Source organism: Pieris brassicae, chromosome 2, assembly GCF_905147105.1.
Source record: "Pieris brassicae chromosome 2, ilPieBrab1.1, whole genome shotgun sequence".
NCBI lineage: Eukaryota > Metazoa > Arthropoda > Insecta > Lepidoptera > Pieridae > Pieris > Pieris brassicae.
In genome coordinates, this window is record NC_059666.1 from 7,002,454 (window position 1) to 7,024,292 (window position 21,839).

At 33.8% G+C, this 21,839-nt stretch overlaps 1 protein-coding gene and 1 non-coding gene across 2 annotated transcripts; both read right to left on the reverse strand.

Moving 5' to 3' along the window:
- Positions 1 to 199: 199 nt before the first annotated feature.
- LOC123720226 (zinc finger protein 287) lies at positions 200 to 21,329 on the reverse strand. The gene is made up of 6 exons (XM_045676766.1): positions 21,261 to 21,329; positions 4,356 to 6,214; positions 3,671 to 4,120; positions 980 to 1,081; positions 571 to 724; positions 200 to 394 (listed from the first exon to the last, which is right to left on the reverse strand). The coding sequence occupies exons 1-6, from the start codon at positions 21,261 to 21,263 to the stop codon at positions 200 to 202; spliced, it is 2,763 nt and encodes a 920-aa protein (XP_045532722.1). The 5' UTR covers positions 21,264 to 21,329.
- Positions 12,444 to 12,515, reverse strand: Trnam-cau. Its single transcript has one exon. It is a non-coding gene; the product is annotated as a tRNA-Met (tRNA).
- Positions 21,330 to 21,839: the final 510 nt, after the last annotated feature.

Below are 21,839 nucleotides of genomic sequence, written 5' to 3' on the forward strand. Positions count from 1 at the left end.
TTGCCAGAAGGTGGCACTTTGTTCAAAACAAAACTGTACGTTAATGTGTATGGTGCGTTGTAAAAAGTAAGTTACAATGATAGGAGAATAACACTAGATGGCGTAATATTAAATAACATAAATTTATACAAATACTTATTAAAATTGATTTATTGTCTAAGTTATTAAAATATAAACATATTTTACCTACATATATTTTTTATGTGTTCTTCAACATCAATTGATTTTTAACTTCTTCAATAGCAGTTTTCAGATTATATGCGCTTGAATGGATTGTAATGTAATGAGTTCGCAGGTCATTTGCTAAATTTGTTTCGTATTCACAATACTTGCACCGATAAAGATACATCCCTGGATGCTTTTTTCCTTTGAGCACATGCTTTCGAAGATTTTCCTAAAAAGGAAGATAATAGCATGCTTTAACACTTTAATATCAAAGATACGAATAAAATATACTTAGGATGCTTGTGCTTTTATAAATCTGTTTTTTAACATCCTTCGAGACTGTATAGTAATAATATTAACTACAAAATAGCGTAATTACATAATAAATAGTAATGTTCTAAGTACCAAGCTAGCACAAGTGAAGGTGCAATGTGGACAGGCATAAGGTTTAAGGCCCTTGTGTGTCACCAAGTGCCTTTTCAAATGGCTTATTTGATCTGTCTTGAAGTCGCACTCCGAACATTCATGAGCCTTTGCAATTCCATGGCTCTTTCGATGCCTGTAAAATAATATATATGTGTCAGTATATACTAATAAAAAATATTGTTTAGCGCCATCTAGTATTATTATTAATAGGTATATCCAAGCCCTCTAATATTTCTAAACTAAGTTGTTTGTTCGCACAAATGCTTTCGAAATCGCCCCATAGATAGCATTAAAACATCAATTAACAAATTGTTATAATTGCAATTATTTTTATTATTCGTAGTTATTATTACTTTCAAAACAGTACTTGTAGATTAAATAACCGTACCTGAACATCTGTGTGGGTGTACTGGCAATGAAAGTACACTGATCTTCGGTACACTGTAGTTGATAAACTTGGCATGACGCTGTATGAATATTTAGTTCTTCTCTGAAAATACTAATATTGTCAATAGATTGTAATAAACTAATAAATATGAGTAGGTAGACGTTGATATTCCAACTTGCAAAGGTTTGGATGTTTTATTTATTATTGAAAACATTAATAAGGTTAATAATATAAATGTATTGTACAGTATTTTAGCAAAGGAAAATGCATGATTTCGAACGATGAGAGGCGCCAAGGAATGTTCAGTTACGGAATGCGACTAACTGTTTTGTTGAACTTTTCACCGACCAGGATTTATGTTAAGCCTAATGTCAGTATATTCTTTGATTTAGATAATTTTCATATTTGTATGTTTTAGGTGTACTTTTAATATATTGTATATATTATAATTATAATATAATATATAATATATTGGCATAAAATCTTAATAATAGTTTTCTAATACACATTCATATTTTATAATTAAAGGTTAGGCAAATTGTATGTACCTTTTTTAATGAAACCTTCTAAAGACGTTGGTAAAGTTTTCCTAATGATTCCTAAAACAGGAATGATTTATACAATTTACCTCCAAAAGAATTTCCTGATTTAGATTTTAAATTAGAAGTCGAATAGGTGTAGTTCGGATATTAATAGTTTATTTATTTATTAAAAATAAACCAGTAAATTGCACTCTTAACTCATGGATTTCTTATCATGCAGTTTGACACAAAGAGAAGAGTAGGTACTTTAATAAACAGAGGGACTACTAGAGTCCCTCTTTCTAGAATCTTAAATCTCTCTAAGTATTGTATATTTTCCGTAATGAAAATAGAATTACATCTCATGCGCAGTATTAAATGTCCATGAAATATTAAAAAAATAAGGTTTTTTGTTTTACCTGCATATGTTATTAAGTTAGAAATAAATAATTTTTAAGTATGTGTCCAATGAAGACTCTCTTAAGTGTACGGAATACGCATTCCTTGGAATCTATGTCATGTCGAGATTTAATTACACACGCATATCTGGATAGATATACTATAAATAGTATTGAAAGGATTGTAGTTCAAAACTTTATTTTCTAAGATATCCTAGATTCATGAAGCGGGATTCACGAAGTCGTTAAAGCGGCATGCAAGTTAACCGCATATAGCGATATGCACATCAGCTATTGCAGAAGTTCGGTCATCTGGAGCTGTTTGCAGCCCTCAATGGCTCTTTCATTCCGCGCTTATTCCTAAAGTTGCCATAATCACTGCGGTGATTCACGCGGCTTCTGAGCTGTTTCCTAAAGTTTATACTAAGAAAACTACCAACTTCATCTTAAACTATCTTATATTCCTATTAGTCTAATTGTACTCTTTAAAGAGTTCAGTTAGGTACTCGTTCAGTTTTGGGATTACGGGACATCATTTATATACAAGAGATACAGTTTTAATTTAAAAAAATCGATCGAATACTAGTCGTTATTTTAACTCCAGTTTCCTGACACAAAAATAAATTTAGAACACACTTGGCAGTATACAAACAAAATCCATATAATTTACACTGAATGACAGTTATATCAAAGAATTTATGACATAAGGAATCACGTCAACAATATGAGTGCGCGAATGAACTATAATTGAGATTTATTCAGTAAACATGACACAATAACGTTTATAAATGAGATGCGAAAGGGGCCAAGACGGGAATTATACCGGGCAACTGGACAGATCAAAACGATATTTATAGAAACGAAGATTCTCATGAGACTGTCAAAGCAAATACACCATTTGGCGTATCACATCAACCTGCTCATACCACATGCATTCAATAAAATTATATGCCTAAGTGTTAGGGCGGACGGCAACGAACTTCCGTGTGAGGACTTAAAACTAGTAGCTCATCTATCTACTGAATATTTTGTCCTTATAAAAAAGAATAAACAAGACAAACAATTATTTATACTACGTTTATGAATATACTAATTCATGATATTGAAGTTTGCTGGTATTGAAATGATTCCGAAATTAAGTATGGTCTATCTCATTATTCACATCTCCATAGCGGATACAATTAAGATTGTCAGACAAATAATTGTATTCATAAAGCAATGTATATGTTTGATATTGATTAGAATGGGACTCCTGTCTCAGTGTTCATTAGTCGTGCGAGTACATCGTCACTAAATATGCATCCGGTGATATATAGTTGTTCGGATAAAAACGTCGTCAGACAAACACAGTAGTCAAATTATGTTTCCCGATAGTCGTGAGGGAGTTGTGTGACAGTTGACACGGTTGCATCCGCCGTTCGCGCTTTATTGATGTTGACATCAATTGCGTAGACGCATAGCTGCGCGTTGAGCTGTCTTTTATTTTTGTATCAAAGGCGTGCTATTATGTGCGAAATTTAACTCTTACATATTTAGAATCTCCGTATCTATATATTTTTTAAAAAATATTTTTTTTTATACCTAGAATAAGTGGATATGTAGACTTATTCATAAATGTATCATTATATGGCAACATAGCCTAAAACAATTAGGAGTATTAATTACTCGTACAACTTCTTAGCATAGAGAGATTTAGCGAAACAACAAAGTCATGATATCAAAGTCATGTAACACTTATTGACACAAAATATAATTATTTCAAAAGTACTTACTCATTATTACATTTCTTCTTGCATTTTTGGCAACGTAAATCCAAGGTGTTTTTCGTCTTAGGTACATTCTGTTCCTTCTTGTCATGTTTAGTCTTAACATGGTTACTGAGACTGCTCTGACGTGTGAAGTTAGCGCCACAAATGGTGCAAGCGAACGGCCGTTCAAAGGTATGCTGTCTCAAATGCTCACGCAGGGATTTCTTTCTGAACACCTTATTACACAATGGACATGAATATTTTATTATTTCTTTGCCGTCATAAATAGGTTCAGTGTGGAGGACTTCGTGGAAGAAGCATTCGGCCTGCGAGTCTGTGGTAAAAAGACATTGGCTGCAGTTCCAGAGGCCGGCTGTGTTCGCGGAGTTTGGCTCTAAAAACTGACAAGAGTTGCTTCTTATGTGACGAGTCACTTCTTGGGGGAGTGTAAAAGCTTTGCCGCATTTTGAACACCTGGAAGATATAATTAACATAAGTCTTATTGTTTTTGAGCCAAAGCTGACCTAGTGTGTGTGTAGTGTACTCAATTATTATAAATGTCATTCTAAAAAAAAATGTCTTTCAAAAATTTAATTTAACTCTTATATTTTTCTTTAAAAAATCTCTATGTCACTTGATTGTGAAAACGGGTTAAGAATTTCACGATACAAATTTTGTTGAAATATTCTATTGGGGTTATATTACTTACTTTTTCGTTATATGTGGATGAACACACCTCACATGATCTCGAAGCTCAAGGACATTCTTTAGCAGAACTTTTCCCGGGCAGTACGGGCATTTCTTTCTTAAATCCTTTGAGCACAGTCCACGAGCTATTAGCTTTTCCTTAGTCCTCACTCTATGTTCAGAGGTTTGGCGATGTTGCTTGGCTTCGGAAGACGAATCAAAGACTTTCGAGCAAACAATGCAGAAAAAGACTTGAGCTTTATGTTCTGACTTTAAATGAGAGCAAAGGGTAATAGAAGACTTGAATTTCTTCTTACAGTGCTGACAATTATGAAGCTCTTGGCACATATCACCTGCGGAAGGTGGAACCATATGCCCTGTTTTATCGCAGTGTTGTTTCACTTCTATATTATAACGGAATTCCTTTGAGCAAGTTTCACATTTGATGACAGTCTTTTTTCGTATGATAATAGGCATAGATCTATTAATGACAGACACAACCTCAGCATGTTCTGAACTTGATAAGTGTTCCAGCATATTTTGAGATGCCTCGCACTCAAATTTACAGAATGAACACCAAAATCTCCCATTCATAGACTCTACATTTTGCTGGTGTTCTGCAGAATCCCAATGTTGCATGAAATTTGAAAGCCAATTCGTGTAAAACTTGCAGGGACTGCACTGAAACGGTGATTGGTGAACTATAGCTTCCATATTATTTAAAATGAGTAGTTTATAATCCTCACTTTTTGTATCAGTAGCTTTTCTGAAGTGGTAGTGTGAAATCAAGTGTTTGCCCATGAGGTAGAGTTTGACACGCGATTTACAGCCCGAGCACTGTACGTATACGGGTTTCCGTTTTCTTTTCTTCTTAGAAATGTTCTTAGTTTCTAACAGCTTTTGTTTTTTCATGGGACTTAACTCTGTATTTAGAAATGCTGAACGGGTAGTACGCTTTTCCGGTACGTTTTTAAAGGGCTCCAAATGTCCAGCGAATTCTAGTTCGTGTTCTGGAAGCACTTTTCTCATGTGTAAATTGGACATTAGATGCTTATCGTAAATAGCTCTAGAACCAAGACGACGGTTGCAAGGCCCGCACCAGTACTGCACTGAACCTTTAGATTGAAGCGTGGTTTGCATTATTTGAGTCTTATCTTGTCCTGGTACCCACTTGCCTTTTGTGTGATCTGGAGGTGGCGCGTCATAGTCTTCGTCGCGTTCGTGAGTATCAATATTCAAAGGTTCCCATTCATCGTGATCGGGTGATGCAGGGCGCCATTTACCTCCTGTATAATTCGGTGGTGGCTTCCATTTTTCTACATGAGCAGTTACTTCTTCATCCTCATCCTCAGAATCATCTGATTCGTCTAGATCATCTTTAAAATCATTGTATGCATTGAGGTTATAGGTAGGGGTAGTAACATCCTTCTTCGCTGCTCCACTTATCCTTGCGACTGCTTTAATGAGTTTCATTTGATTATCTTCACTCGTTTCAAGTTTTAAGCTGTGACCACCAATCCAATCTTCTCCTCTCAAGTTATTCTCTAAAGGGCTCATTCTCGGAATATCCCGTGACGTTGATGGGATCGTATGCGTGTGTTTTCGATCTGAACTAGTTTTGTAGATCGGCGTTGGTGGAGTAAGTCTTGATAATGAGGAAGACTTTTTAACACTACTCTGTAGCTCTAAGGATTGGAAGAAAACATCTGCCCCGAGACTGTATGAGGGTTCTAAGGGGTCGATAGGGACAGATTTTTCAACATTTTTCAACTTTCTACATCGGTGTTTTCGATGCTTAACATAATTGTCCAGCCCCACGATAGTTGCGTTGCATTTGATACACAAGTGGTTGTCGTCATCATCATCGTGAGGAGACAGCATCTGAAAACAATAATGTCTTATCATAATTGATACGATCCAAGAAATGGATGAATATTTCAAGAAGGTTGGTAACTAGGACAAAGTGTTAGTTCGTACCATTTCGTGATGTACAATAATGTCCCGACTCGCAACTGTCGAGCTCCTCATTACTGCACAACTTTGTTTCGATATAACCCAGTATTTGCATAAGGCTATCTATCACACTATTAACTTTAAATCGGAGTGAGTTATGAAAGAATTTGATTATTATTTGCTGACAACTAGGTCGGCAAACGAAGGCAATTGCTGCAATATGACATTAGTTTCAGCTATAAATCACTTTGCTATTTCTAGAAATATTGTCTGTTATGAAATGGAATTGCCTATCTACCGTTAAAGGAATACCCGCATCGTTGTAATATCGTAGGGGCGTAGGCAAATTGTTATAAAATTATATAATAAACTATAAACGTTAAACTTGGTCTTCGGACATTTTGACGTGATGACGCGCGTATACAATAATATTAGAGTCTTTTCTCCAACATCGATTTTATTCCCTTTGGAGTGGAGACTCTTGGGCCGCTGGGATCAAGTGCACAGGCGCTAAATAAAGAGTTAAGTTGGCGCCTGGTAGATAGTACGCGTGACTCCTGGTAGATAGCTGGTGCATACCTCATTCACCGAATAAGTATACAGCGAGGAAATGCTGCTAGCGTTAAAGGTACACCAGCCACCAGCCAGGGACCTAACATTTTAAATTTGTTTAATTATTTTTATTATTACTATGTAGAGAAAACAGTATATATTTGTTTGTTATGTTTACATAAATAAAATTATGTAGTTTGAATTATTTTCTACTGTGGCCACATATATACGTACATGTTCAGAATGATTGTTGTCTTGTGTTGTATAAATATACAATATATGATAATGTGGAAACTATCCTTAGAACAGAAAAAAACAAATCATAACGCGATGAACAAAGCAAATCACGTGATTTACGCAAGAAAATTGTCGTAAAGAGAATTAAATAGGTTTTCAACAAACACAGATAAAAATTGCAGTTTATTATCGCAATGTTGGCCTAGTGTAGGTTCGATCCCCGGCTATGCACCAATGACTTTCTATCTATGTGTTCATTAGACATACGCTCGAATCGTGAGGAAACCGGCTTGCCTTAGACCCAAAAAGTCGTCGCCGTGTGTCAGGCACAGGAGGCTGATCACCTACTTACCGATTAGATTGACAAATAATTATGAAACAGAAATAGAAATTCCGCTGTTTAGAATAATACTAGTTACTTATATAATACTTAGAACATTACTTGAAAATGCCAATTCATTCGTGTACAACATTATCAGATGGATACTTTTCATAGAATGGACAATAGAAAATGATCACTACTGGGGTGGTTGACTGTGCGGTGACCTTTGTGACGCGTGTCAATCGCGCCGCCTGACACCATTGTGGTTGACAAACAGCTGACAAATGACGGAATGACAAATGACCTAGCCGTCTTGTTTTTGTCATTATTATTGTCACAACAGCGTTCTTGGAAGCTTGTAATTATAGCCAAGTTGGAAGTTTAACATAATTGTCAAAATAAAAATATAACGGCTTGGTCCTACTGGATGGATCAATAAAAAATAGGGAAATGCATCATTCACAAATAAGGTTGTATTACCTAAATAGGAATACTTTTCACTTAGGAATTTTATAACACCGAACATTCATACAATTGACATCTGAAAGACAAAATAATCCCATTTTTCGTAAAATATCATTTAAGACAATGTTTTTTCTTATAACTTCTTAATTATAAAATATAAAAAATTAAAATTCACATAAATTTTGTATTAAAAGTCGAACCAAACGTGATCCAACTATCTCCGAGGTTCTATAACATTTTTATTTAAATTCTAAACAGAATTATTGAATATTCCAAACAAAGCCATCCACGGAGCGTTGATAGCTCGTCGTCAAAGGCTGTCGTCCTAATAACGACGTCGCAATCGATCGACCCACCCGTCACCTTCAGCTTCGACCGAGGAGCCGTGGGTGACGCGAAACAATGCAACCGTGAGCGGACATCACCCTATGCATGACCCGATTTATTTAACTTTTAATATAATATTTAACGTCACGAGTTTTATTATATTTCTGATAATAATTTTTTTTTGCATTTTTAGATATCGTTATAGATAACTTAACATAAAAACAGTACTTTATGACACTTATTATAAATGAAATTCCATTGTGTTGCTGAAAAAATCTTAAAACTAATAATCAACAAAAAACTAAATATATTATTGCGTAATATTGTTTATAGAAATAACATTTAGATTTTGTTATTAATTAAAACAATTTAAAAAATACTAGATCTAAAAAACTTAAAGTAAAAATTCAAGTGAAAAGCTCAATATTACCATTGAATAGAACGTCAGTTTTGACAATTGACATACAATTAACAATCTAAAAGAAATATAATTATTTCTTTACACACATATGCACTTAAGATAATGTTAGGGATAGTTGTGATTTGCTTTGCGTAATTTTAAGTAACCTCCTAAATTAATAACCTAGGTTGGTTACGACATCTTTTTCCAGTCAAGAAGACGGTTCTATGTAAAACTTGTTAAACAAATGTCCAATGAAAGCAAAATGAATAAATAGAAAAAACTTGAAAGAGACATAACATCAAATCCCCGTTCCAGCAGCGATGCAGACACATTTCAAAAAAGGTCCATTTCAACCGACATACCTATTATTTATTGGGAGAGCCAGTCTAACGATGACGAATTCAAGATACGTAAACCCTTTTGAATTGTTGATATATTCCCGCGTATGCGTGGCATAAAGAACACGACGGGGTGCGCGCGCGACGGGCCCTGATTGGCCGCTATAATGATTCCTCTCTCGGCCAGTGACGTAGAATAATGATGGCTGTACACATAAACCAATGACGGATAGGCAGCTTTTTCAATGCATTGTGTGTGTAATATACTTGTAACAGATACAGATCTCCTGCATTAAGGCGAAGCTCCGGTTGATTGGTAAAACAGAATACTTAATCTTCGCGCGGCACCTAATTTATTGGTATCAATTTTTAAGATAAGTTACCTGGACGTTTTGCGCGATTCTTGATTTATAGAGATACTTGTTTTTCCCCTTTTGCGATTGGCTTATTCGAGATCAGTCTGAAATCTACTTTTGAAGGCAAGGCAGGCAAGTAAGAATATATTTGAGATGATGAATCAAATGAGCAGTCTATGAAAAAAAATTATAACTTCAAATCCGAAATCGGACTGTGACGTTAATATTGATAGCTATTTTAGCGGTGATAAAGAATGCTAGTCCTTGGTAATGAAGCAGGCGCTCCCCGGGGAGTGATGTGTTACACTTGACCAACTAGCCTATATTAAATCTTACAAGTTAGATAATACAGATACATAAATAATCGAATAATTCATATAAATTTGTTTGTGATCGTCACAAGTCACATTTAAAACAAGTCCTTTCCATTATAAAATGGTTATATTACCTAAATAGCGAAATAACCAATATTTTCATTTCATATAATTTTATTTATAAACTTGCTTAAGTTGTCTAAAAACTATTAATAATATAAATGATAGATGTCGTGAATATCAAAGGAATTGTAAGTAAATGCATGGTTAAAAGAATACTTAAATCATATTTTCACCTCTAAAATAGGATACTTGAGGTAAAAAAGGGCGTACCAATTCTTAAAGGGCCGGCAACGCACCTGCGAGCCTTCTGCCAATGTAAGTGTCCATGGGAAGCGGTATAACTTAACATCAGCTGAGCCTCAGCCCCGTTTGCCTCCTGTTACATTAAAACAGGACGACTTGGATAAATTCCATGCTTTTACAAAATATAAACCATAACTTGTTATCACCCGTTATAATACTATAGCTATCACTGCTATGTACTCGTGTACTTCCATATTTATTGCGTCCTTATCAATTTCGTGTCAATTTAAAATAAAAAGACGTGCCAAAACACTCTTCAATTGTTTGATTACATTGCAATATCTGTAAAATGCGTTATCCGTTCTAGTTACAGTTACGTGCTTGGAATGTATGTCTACCCCAGTTCCTGTTAAAATAAGTTTCAAGGTGCATACAAGTAACAGCAGTGCTAGGGAGGGAATCAATTATAGTTCTCATTAGATTTAGGCGTGGTTACGGATTTATTGCGGAATGGATGCACCTTTTGCATACCTCGATGCGTTATATTAAGATTCTGTGTTATTGATGTGCTCTTGTCTTTTTACGATTCAACTCATGCCTTGCCCACTTATGGTTATTATGTGGGCTTTATTTGTTACTACGCATAAACGATTTTACGAGTCTTTTATTTGAGTTAAACCTGTAGGTATCAAAACAAAGATACATATAAACATTATAATTAGTCTAAAGTAAAATAATTTAAATGCCGGCAACGCACTCGCGAATCTTCTGGTATTGTGTGTCCATGGGCGGCGGTATCACAACATCAGGTGAGCCTCCTGCCCGTTTGCCCCCTGTTGTATATAAAAATGTGTTTTAAAATTAAATAATAAAGACAAGTCTTTGTATAAAGTTGTCCCAATAAGAGTTGACAGTTTTGTTCGAAATTTTTATCGATGTTTAAAATTAGTTTTATTACTTTGCTATCCAGAAGGCAACGCACTTGCGAGTGTCCAAAGGCGACGGTTTCACTTAACATCAGATGAGCCTGTTTCCTGTTTGATCTCCCTATAAAAAAAGTATGGCTGATTCCATAGACAAGGCTAGTTGAGAAAATATATCTCAAGATAGTAATCTCAAGATTGATCCTTATATGCAAATATAGATTACGGTCCGGTGACAAACGATAGATAAATCCCATTATTCATAAAAAAATAGTCGGTCTAATTGCAACGTTTTGTCAAAAGTCCTCATCTACCCCATTTCGTATCAGCGTAAACCCAATTTGACAGAAAAAGACGGAAGATTTTGACAGAAAAAGAGGGAAGATTACTTCAAAAAAAGTACAATTAAACAAATTTATGTCGGGAACTCTAGATTAATTAAATACTGTAATAAAGGGAATACTTTAGGAAGAATATAAGACAACTACCAACATTGTGTATTGACTATTGAGAAATCGCCGTTAGCTATCAACGAAGATTGGTAGTGGTACCATGTATTTTGAATGTTAATATACTTTTAATACGAATAATACTCTATTAGCCACATCAGAATGATACATAAAGTATGGTGAAAACATCACTTTAAATAATACTGACGGCGTTGCACGTCAAATATTACCAATGTAATATATCAATGAAAATAAAATTTCAAAGACTCAGTACTACATTATTATAAGAGTTATTTAGTTTATCGTATTAACGACGAATAAACTAACTCTATAATTAGTGTACGAGCTATTTCAATTAACGCTGTTATACTTATATAATGAAATAATTATAAATATCTGTCGGCACCGTGAAAATATTTATATTAAATATTAAAGTCTCCCGGCCGCGTGTCTTTATATAAGTGATAACTCGAAATGTACCGAATAGACCGTGGTAAAGTGTATCAGCAATACATAGTTTGATACCAAAGGAGGATATTGGTGTATAATTCATTATGGTTTAATAAGGGATTATTGTTGAAGAGGTCGCAAAATACCAAAAAACACTAGGGAGACGCTGTGGTCGGATGATTTCTTCATTATGGGTAATAGTAAATATAGAGTAAATTAATAAGAAGGTTATATAAAATCTGTGAATTGTCTAAATTGATGGGATCACAACGATGTGGTGAATAAATCAAGACAGTGGCACAATAACTGCAAGATTTCAATTAGACATAAATCTCTCGCGACGGCCGGCTAATGGAGTTGGAACTCGAACTCTCGAGTCACGGCCCTTCGCAATTACATAGATTATTTCTATACTTATTTACTGCTAATTCGTAGGCATAAGCAGATCACCAGAGAAAGGAACACACTGGTTTAAATGGTACAATGGATACTAAATTGCTGAGTATTTAAAGCTTTTCACTTACTTATATTTTAAAATTATAATTGACTTGCATAATACCTTAAGCCCAAGTACTTAACCAAGACTATTCATATTTCATACTATAGTATTATCTTTCAAAAATTAAACGTTGAAGGATTTATTTCAAAAACATCAATATAGGAAAATGTTTATGGTTGTTACATTCTGTATAGTATAAATAAATAAAAAAAGTTATAGCAGAGCGTGGTTTCGATCCACGGACCTCTGGGTTATGGGCCCAGCACGCTTCCACTGCGCCACTCTGCTCTATTCTATTATAACGAAATATAAGAATATTATTTACATTAAGACTACTATATTACACAAAATATATTTACAATGGTTCATAATGTGTAGTAGATAACATAACCAAACAAAATATTTTGTGCGCGATTGATAAGAAGGAACGTTAGCAAAATTATAATATGGGAGCTACTCACGTAAACCTAGATAAATTTATATGAAAATCGATTGAGTTTTCATATTAATGTCATAGCACGTAAAATTATTGATTGGTTATATTAATATATGTATAATAATATAATTTACGACGTTATTAATTATTATTTAGATATAAAATTTTAATCATTTAGGTATTTAAAAAAGTCGATGATAATATTGCAAAACATTTTAAATTATATGAGGCTACGCAAAATTACGACACATATCGATCTTATCAGACATTTTAAGATAACGAAAAAGATAAGCTCTTTAATAGACACTAAAAGTTATTAAATAAACATTTTATAATTAATGAAACATTAATGTCATAGGTTTCAAACGCTCGCAATAAAAAAAACAAAAACTTGTCTTTGTTCGCAAGCGAGGCTGTGACTAGCTTATTAAGAGGGAAAATTGAAAATTGACTCGGCGAGATGATTGGCAAGGGAATATTAGCTGGATGCAATTTTACCGCGCTCTTTGTTTGCGTTTTTAAAGGAAATTCTCGTGTGACGTTAATCCATCATTTCGGCGACATTGCATTACTCGGGGAAAATGTTGGTAACGCAAAGATAGTTGATTTAATTAAATCTTTAGGTTGTTTTGGTTTATGTTGATTGGTCCTTATTTGGTTAAAATAAATAATTCTAGCACTAGTATTTATTTTTAGAACGTAGATAAACAATTCAAAGGATGTCACACGGAGATTGAAGTTTGTTTGACAATTGACAATGCTTATATGACTTAAGTTAATACATTACAGACTTTTTCATATTTTTGTTTCAAATTTAAGTATCATATCTGTAGTTAGAAAAAGTTATATTATAAAGAAATTAATAAGAAGCAATAGATGGCGCCATGAGTTCCAAATAATTCAAAAATATACATAACGGCTATGTTACTTCTAATTTCAGCATTTTTTTTTGTTACATTGATCATAGAACAATCCCACTTATTGTATGTATTTAAGTCACAAGGGACGGCTTAAGATTCTTCTTGATTTTTTTTGTGGTTTAAGTTTTTGAAAAACGCCAACATGCCTTCTATTCAAATATTTCTGAACAAAAACACATTTGGCTTCGTTGACGTGACAAAATAAGAATGAGCACGCTGGAAACCCGCGTCGGGACATGGGACCGTGGGCCGTCCCAGCTGCGTTATTACATCTTCATTATTCGCGTTATTTCCAATATTTCCCGCCATCTCATTACTCGATACGACATTACTAATCTCCCGGGACTCTAATGGATGTGATCGTGTGTCTAACCGTGTATTGAAATGACGCATCGCGTACCTGAGGGCCCCAAAAATTACATAAATCACGACAGCTCAACTATATATAAATCGAAATCCAATAATTATGAACGGGTTGGCTACAAATCAAGCGCGCATACTAATGCCCTATCCTAAGATCTGATTAAAAACATCAATACTTGTCAATAGAGCCTCCCATGTTATTATACTCAACAATATGGCGGGTGTTTCAAGGTAATAACTAATAATTGAAGAATCGTTTTAATGAAGAGTATTAATTGCTGCGCCCGCGCTTCTTAGCTATAAACGATTAAAATTTTAAAATACAAGGTACCCACTTATCAATTTTATCTTGCACTAAAGGAAAAATAAATTAAAAATGTTGAAAGAAGGTTAAGTTTGGCGTCCTTTCGTATGTTTATATATATATATATATATTAGGAACGATTTGATTTTTGACACAGTTTGTTTAGTATATTTATGAGGTAATTGTGGAAACAACTGATAAACAATTACACCTAACGATCAAACTTTTTAAGGGACACGTTTAAGCAAATGCAATTAGCACAGCTAATACACAATTTAAAAACCCAACAAACAAATGTATGTAAATTGCGCAACTCCTTTACAAACACATTTTGGGGAGCGTTGAACAAAAGCGACTTTATTCGCTGCTGATAAGGCTTTATTCGACGGCTCGATAGCTTTGTTGACGTGTGAAGTACGAACATTTACGCGTTCAGAAACTGCTTACACGAATTAGCGGGGCACGGGCGGCGCAGGGGGCGAAATTAGAAAACTCCGTTAGCTTCCCCTCCATCGCTCCGCACGTCATAAAGTGACAATTTACGATAAGGTCGGATTAGCCTCGAATTGTTTGTCTGTTATGCATTTGGATGTTTGTTTCAATTTCAGCAGAATTCTTTAGGAAGTACACAACCAAGATGTTATACTTATACGCTATATATATGTTATATATATACGCTACATACATGCAATTTAAACTAAAATCGATTATTGTTTTTATACAAAACAAATACCTTAAAATTTTATAATACAACATTCGGTTACTCTTAAAAAATGGAGGCACTATTTTACTATATTTAGTATGTATTAATCCTATGCGTGAATTAGTCAAAAATCATAAAAGCATTGTTCTGTATGTAAATAGATACAATTGAATTGAGAATTTCACTGAAAATAGCAACTGAAAGCGTCACTCAGCCGCACGAATGCGATTTTGGCATAAAAAGTTAACAAAGATGTGGAGATGTTTTATTCTGAAATTAATTAGACTCCACTCGTTTGTCCTGTCGTCTGTCTGTTATGTATACGAAACTGTGGCCTGTGCCATTCGTTTGTAACTAAGTAGATTTTAAATAAAAAGTAGTTAAATTGGAGTTGGTAAACTGGTTCTAACATTTTCTGCCTTTTTAAGTAATCCTGCATACACACATATGTAAAACAGTTCAGAAAGTAATATACAGTTTAGATTATTCTAGACTGCGGCGAATATAAAAGTTAAATCATGATTAAAAATTCTTACTTATTAGATTTGTCATGAGTGAAATAGAATTCAATGAATTCTCTCTATAATTAGTCACTTAAATTTATTTATTCTATGTATATCTTAGCGTTAATTTCTTAAAGGGCGGTCGCAACCGTGAATAATTGTCGCTGAAAAGAAAGCAAATAGCCGCGATTAGCATAAAACCATCAAAAGAGGCCGGAAACGGCGCCTTCCTTCCTATATTTGTGAAAATTACATGCTTCCGTCACAGTATTTATTTCTACTAAATTGTTATCAAGTAGATTTGCAGTTAAAATACATTTAAGTATAGTCTTCTGTAGCAGTCTGTTTACTCTTGATTTATTACAACGAGTTTAATAATAAGTTGGTAAAAGATAAGTTGGTTGGTTGGTAGATATAGAAGAATTCTCAGCCTTAGTAAAAGTTTGGATCAACAAAAACCCAAGATTTCCACAGATGACCGTCACGTCCAAAATCGAGACACCCTAAACGATAGAACAGACACGTAGGCCCCGTTAAAATTTACGAATAATACCGCAGCAAAGGCAGACATCTGCTTCCAATCGCAATAAAAGTAGACGGCAGAAAACATAGAATTTTATCACTACCGTGTCCATCATAAAGCATCCCTCTGTGCCGCATAAAAGTTTACAAGCATTCGGCTAATAAATCGTGTCAAATAAATAAGTGTTGAGTCGGTTGGCGGCATATTGATTCGTCATTCGCCTTAGAGCGGGCGCGGGGCGCGGGCGGCGCCGGGCGGTCATAAAGGTGCGTAATGGCCGCCGTCGGAAGACAGCGCACTGCGCGCATCGATTAGCGCTTTGCCGCGTCAGACGCCGACGCAACGAAGGCTCGCTTCGACACAGAACATATTTTTATACTCTATGCCAAATGTCAAATTTCTTACGATTTGATTAATTTGATAGATCACACATTATTTTTATTGAAGGCCTGATTCAGACTTCAGACTTACCTTTAAGAATGACTTCAGCGTGTCAAATCCAATTAGTTTAGTGTCTCCCTGACTAATACTGCTATAAAGCACTCAAAACGTATATATAGAGAATGCCGGGATCGACACTTCATACATTGCGCCTGTTTAATTTTATAATTTTTAAGGTGAACACATTTTTGTGCGTCATTGAATTTGGGTCTAAAACCCTTCTTGATACGAGATAATCGGGTATTAATTGCATAAAGAGATAAATTTGTATATAGCCGGGCTCGATGCCCTGAGGAATAAGTGCTCTCCACTAGACTGTAGATGGCGTTGTAAACATTATTAATATAGATATACATATATATATATACTAAGGGCTAATGATTTAAACTTTATAAGCGAAACATTAAGATTGTGTGATAGGTAAATGAGGGTGGTAAATCATAATGCACCTGTAGTAACGGCCAATTGTCGGTTGTTAGTTAACTTAGGAATGGGAACGTCTGAATTTATGAACCATATGGAGGCCTGATAAATTAAACAGCAAATAATTATTAGATACCTAATGATTGCTTGACGATAAATTAACGATAGTACATTTTAATTCGCTTCTTACAAAAAGACTTCAAGACAACGTCGGAATATTTCCCGCAATATAAATTTTCGAAAAAAAAAAAAGATTTTTTATAACTATACCAGGATCCTCGAATACGTTGCCGGCTTTTGGTTGTAACGGAGCCCTTGTTACCTAGTACACGGCCCATTTCTTACAATATTTAATGTACATTTAAATGATTTTATGTTTCAAATTATAGGTATTTCACGACTTTGGCACAGAAAAATAAATGACATAAAATGAGCACAATCATAACGATTATGTGAAATCTAAATCACGTAAGGTGACAGCTAAACACAGTGCCTAAAGCCGATCAAACGTCAAATGTATACAGGCTGCAAAAAAATATTACGAAATAAATGTTATTTTTCTATTATAAGCTGTTTGCTAATTGTAATAAGATTTTAAATCATCTAAGCTTTAACTTGTTATATACGTCATTTCATTATTAAGACATTTATATTATTTAAATAATAATAACAATTGGACACGCTTGAATGGGCTGTGTGAATACGCAAAATTTTCTACAAGTCGTCTTGTACGAGAAGATGTTACTGTGTTCACATAAAAATTTGATGTCATAATTAATTTCCTAACAAAGCTAAAGTATACAACCTACCTTAAGCTAACTAAATGAAACCTCCTTACAGTCATAACAAAGTCTGTGTTGTTAATTATAGACATAATTTATTATTATAATGTACCTGCAGTATATAAACAATTATTTAAATCGCCAATATCACGTATAGGTATTCCATTGTAAGAAGATTAAACTGTTTATTACGTTTTCAAAATAAATCGATACAAATCGATGCACTCGAGATCATAATTAATCGAAAGTTAATTGCGCAAGCATCCTGTGCATGTCGAGGCTCAAACTCAGGACTTTGATTAACATCTACGAATAAAACGATTATAATCCTTATGTATAAAGTAATAAAGGCGAGGGATTTCATCCGTTTACCACCTGTCAAGTGATATATTGGCTAAAATAACATATCTTATTTATGTCGGGTTCAATAAAAAAGGTTTATTTTGTATCGATACATGTGTAAATTAATAGTGTTATGTAATATTATTGACGAGTATCTGCCGACAGACTCGTTTATTTTAACGTTTTCGTTTAGAGGAAAGATCTGAATAAGAGCAGCATTGGCATAGTGGCTTCAGCGTGCGTCTCCCATCCCTGCGGTTGATCCCCGTCTGTACACCAATGGTCTTTCTATCTCTGCGCATATGACATTCGCTCTCACTGTGAAGGAAACCGGCTTGCCTTACCCATTAAGACGACATCGTGTGTCAGGCGCAGGAGGCTGATCACCTACTTGCCTATTAAATTTACAAATTATCATCAAACAGATACATAATACAGAAGGTCCAGAACTAACAAGGTTGTAGCGTCACTGAGTTTTATGTAAAGATCGGTATAAGTTCACGATTTAAAACCAAAGGGCTGAGTTTCCGTTAACTGTTAATTCAACCGAAGAATGTCTATTTTAATGGTATGTATTCTTATCAGAAAATTGATGAATGTTCTTCCAATGTATGAGTCACATTTAAAAACAAAGCATATTTTTGTGGGACTTCATATAAAGATAATCAAATAGAATACATTTAAAGGCAACTGTTATAAAATACAAATTATAAAGTGTATTCCATCATTAACTTATAAAGTTGTAATGAATATTAAAGAGACACAGCGGACGCTAAACTAGTTGTAGAATGTACGGTCAAAAGGTCAAAATTATATGTATTGGCGCCATGTTGATTTTATGATATTATCAGACAGAGCCTTGGGAAAAAGATCACAAAAATAATTTTATACATACATCTTTGAACAAATAAATATAAGATACATAAAGCAACGAATTATGAAATGTTTGCTCGTAGTTACGTTTTTATTTTTTTACTAGAAAATATTTTTTAAATAATGTAATACTATTTAAATTCACTATAAAATTGTTTCAATAAATAAATAGAATATTGTGTACAATTAAAAAACAGAATTCACCTCGATAGGGTTTGTAACTTATTAATGCAATGTAATAAAAGGTAAAGTATTAATAACGTGAGAAAATAATCGCACAAACAGATAAATGACATATTTCCATAGAGTGAAGACGAGGGTGTCGATATCTACCATTGTGAATCTCTCAACAAAAATAATGAAAACTCCTTCATGAACAAAACATTGTTTTATTTTGATAATCTGTGTACAAGTACATTTGTGGAATTTTTACGTTCGTATTTCAAATAAGTCACTTAAAATATATAAGTATTTAAGCAAAAAAAATGCTTAAACGAACTATATGTACTTGACTTTCACCCTTATTTCTTCGCTTTGTATATGGCTTTATACTTTGAGTTCTGTGTAAATAGAAACTATCATTCTATGGTATATTTTTATTATAAGTGCAGCAGAAAAACATAATGATTAAAATCGAAGAGCGCATCTGTCTGAATATCACGAGCGACCTTTCCGTATTCCAGCCCATTACATCGGTACATAATTCATTTCTGAGTTTTCACTCTGACACCGTTAAGGCTTGGCTAAACTGAATGCGTTCAGTTATCAAAAATTGATTAGTAAGTAATTAATATCATGTAAAAATTGTGTATGTACGGACTTTATATTCTTAGATGTGGTTGAATAAAGTATAGAAGATGATAGTAATGTTTGTTCAAATTAAACATTTGTTAAGATAACAAAATAAAAATTATGAGTATTTCGTAAGCAGATTTACTAAAATTTTCCTCTCCCCTCCTTATACTCCTCTTGTCAGCTCAAGTAATGAAAGCTGTCAAAAATAATTTTATTCGCTTGAGAATCCTAGAAAAAGCATAGACAATGTGTGGGTAATATGTGTAAAAAAGTAAATAAGTATTGTTGACGTAATCACCAAACAGGAAAATCAAACATGTGGATCTCTCTCCCCTATAGTGTTTGCATAATCCTTAAACGGCACTTTTAAAAATATACATATATACTCTGAAAGATATAGAAACATTTGTGAATAATATAGTTTTTAATAGTTTACTATAAAAATTATTTTGTTATGAATAAAATAATTAAACATGAACTATCTTATAATTTGAAACCTGTTTCCAGGAGCCTTTATTACGGAAGGCGGTCTCCAAGGCCATAAATTTGTATAAAATAATATAAATAAAAGCGGAAGCATTATTTTGTCCTGTGACGTCACGGGATTAGCATGGCTGATTTATTATTAATTATTATAGCTATAACGTGTATTTTGTTTAATTTTCAAAAATTTACGACTGACGCCCCTTTGTTTTCCATGTCCATTATTTTAATTGTTTTGCATTGGACAGTACAATAGATAATCTACATTTATAGCCAATAACCAAACACTTATGATTGATATGAAATTATTGGGTGAATTTTGCCCTAATACATTTTAATAAATATATTTTAATAAAGAATTAATAATCAGTAAAAGGGAGTTTTTTGGTTGTTCTTCTCAAACACCAGTGTGTTGTTGGATGGCGAACTTTATCCGTTATTATAGTATAATAATCAGCATTATAGTTATTACTTCTGCATTGTAACAAGGATTATAAAGATGAATTACTGAGAAGGTAATTGATAAATCTGTCACACATAAATGTCATGTCAAATTCCAGCTAAAAGAATAATTTTAATTTGATCACGCAACCTGGTGTAACTCGATACATGAATAGAAAGCTCCTATTATGATATTTGTAAGAGTAATGTTTAAAAAATAAAATTTACGACGTCCTTAGACAATGGCAGCCATGCATCACTCGTCATAAAGGCGAGATTAGACGCGTCTCTTTGACAGATTTATGGCAGTTGCATAATGCTCTGAAACAAAAAACAACTGCCATTCGAAGAAATTTATCTTGTGATTTTTTTGCAGGACAATATTGTATGAGATTTGAATTTGTTGTGGTTTGTTTAGAACTGGTTGATAATTTAAAAAATGTGTAATAATATTTTCTCTATGTATTATAATGTCGTTATAATAACGTTACGTATGTCTTTACTTTCAAGTTGATTTAATATTATAAATTGTGTATGCAATACAGCGCCATCTGTTGACGATGATTGATCAACTTAATGCGTCTGTAGAACGGAATGGAATTTGAGGTTAGTATTCGTTTTTTTCCACTGAATACGATTATAACACGATATTCAATTATTTTAAAACATTTAAATTACACAAAAATAAATATAACACTCACCATGGGTTATTTCACGATTGTAATGTATAAAAAACAATTTTCTATCTGGAGCAACGTGTGACTCAGCTCGCTTTACAGCTGCAAGAGGGAGACACTACGAAATGCGCCGAGTAACTACGAAGTTTGTCGAGTCGTTTGTTGGCGTCCCGCCTCCGGTAAACTGACGTATACAACTGACAGCAAACGCGCGCGAAGCGTTTGATGACAAACGTGTGCCGCGAAATGCGATTTTTATCACGCATCCTTCGCGAAAATATTTTAAAAACAGAACAGAATGCAAAAACCTATTTTTACAGATTATATCCAAGCATGACCTATAAATAATAAATGCCAATATAAATAATTAAATTTTAACATAATTATAAACTTTGAAAAGATTTGTACTCGTGTTATTAAGAGGTATACAAAGGTTTTGCCTTGATCTGTGTTGTGGTATATTGAAGTAAATAAATTATTAAAAATAAAAGGTGGACAGCCGGTGTAACCGGTCGGGGAGAGATTTAAATCGTTGAACAGGTAAGTCGGACAATGGCTATCGAGCCACGATTCGCTTAATTAAACATGATAAATAAAAACATA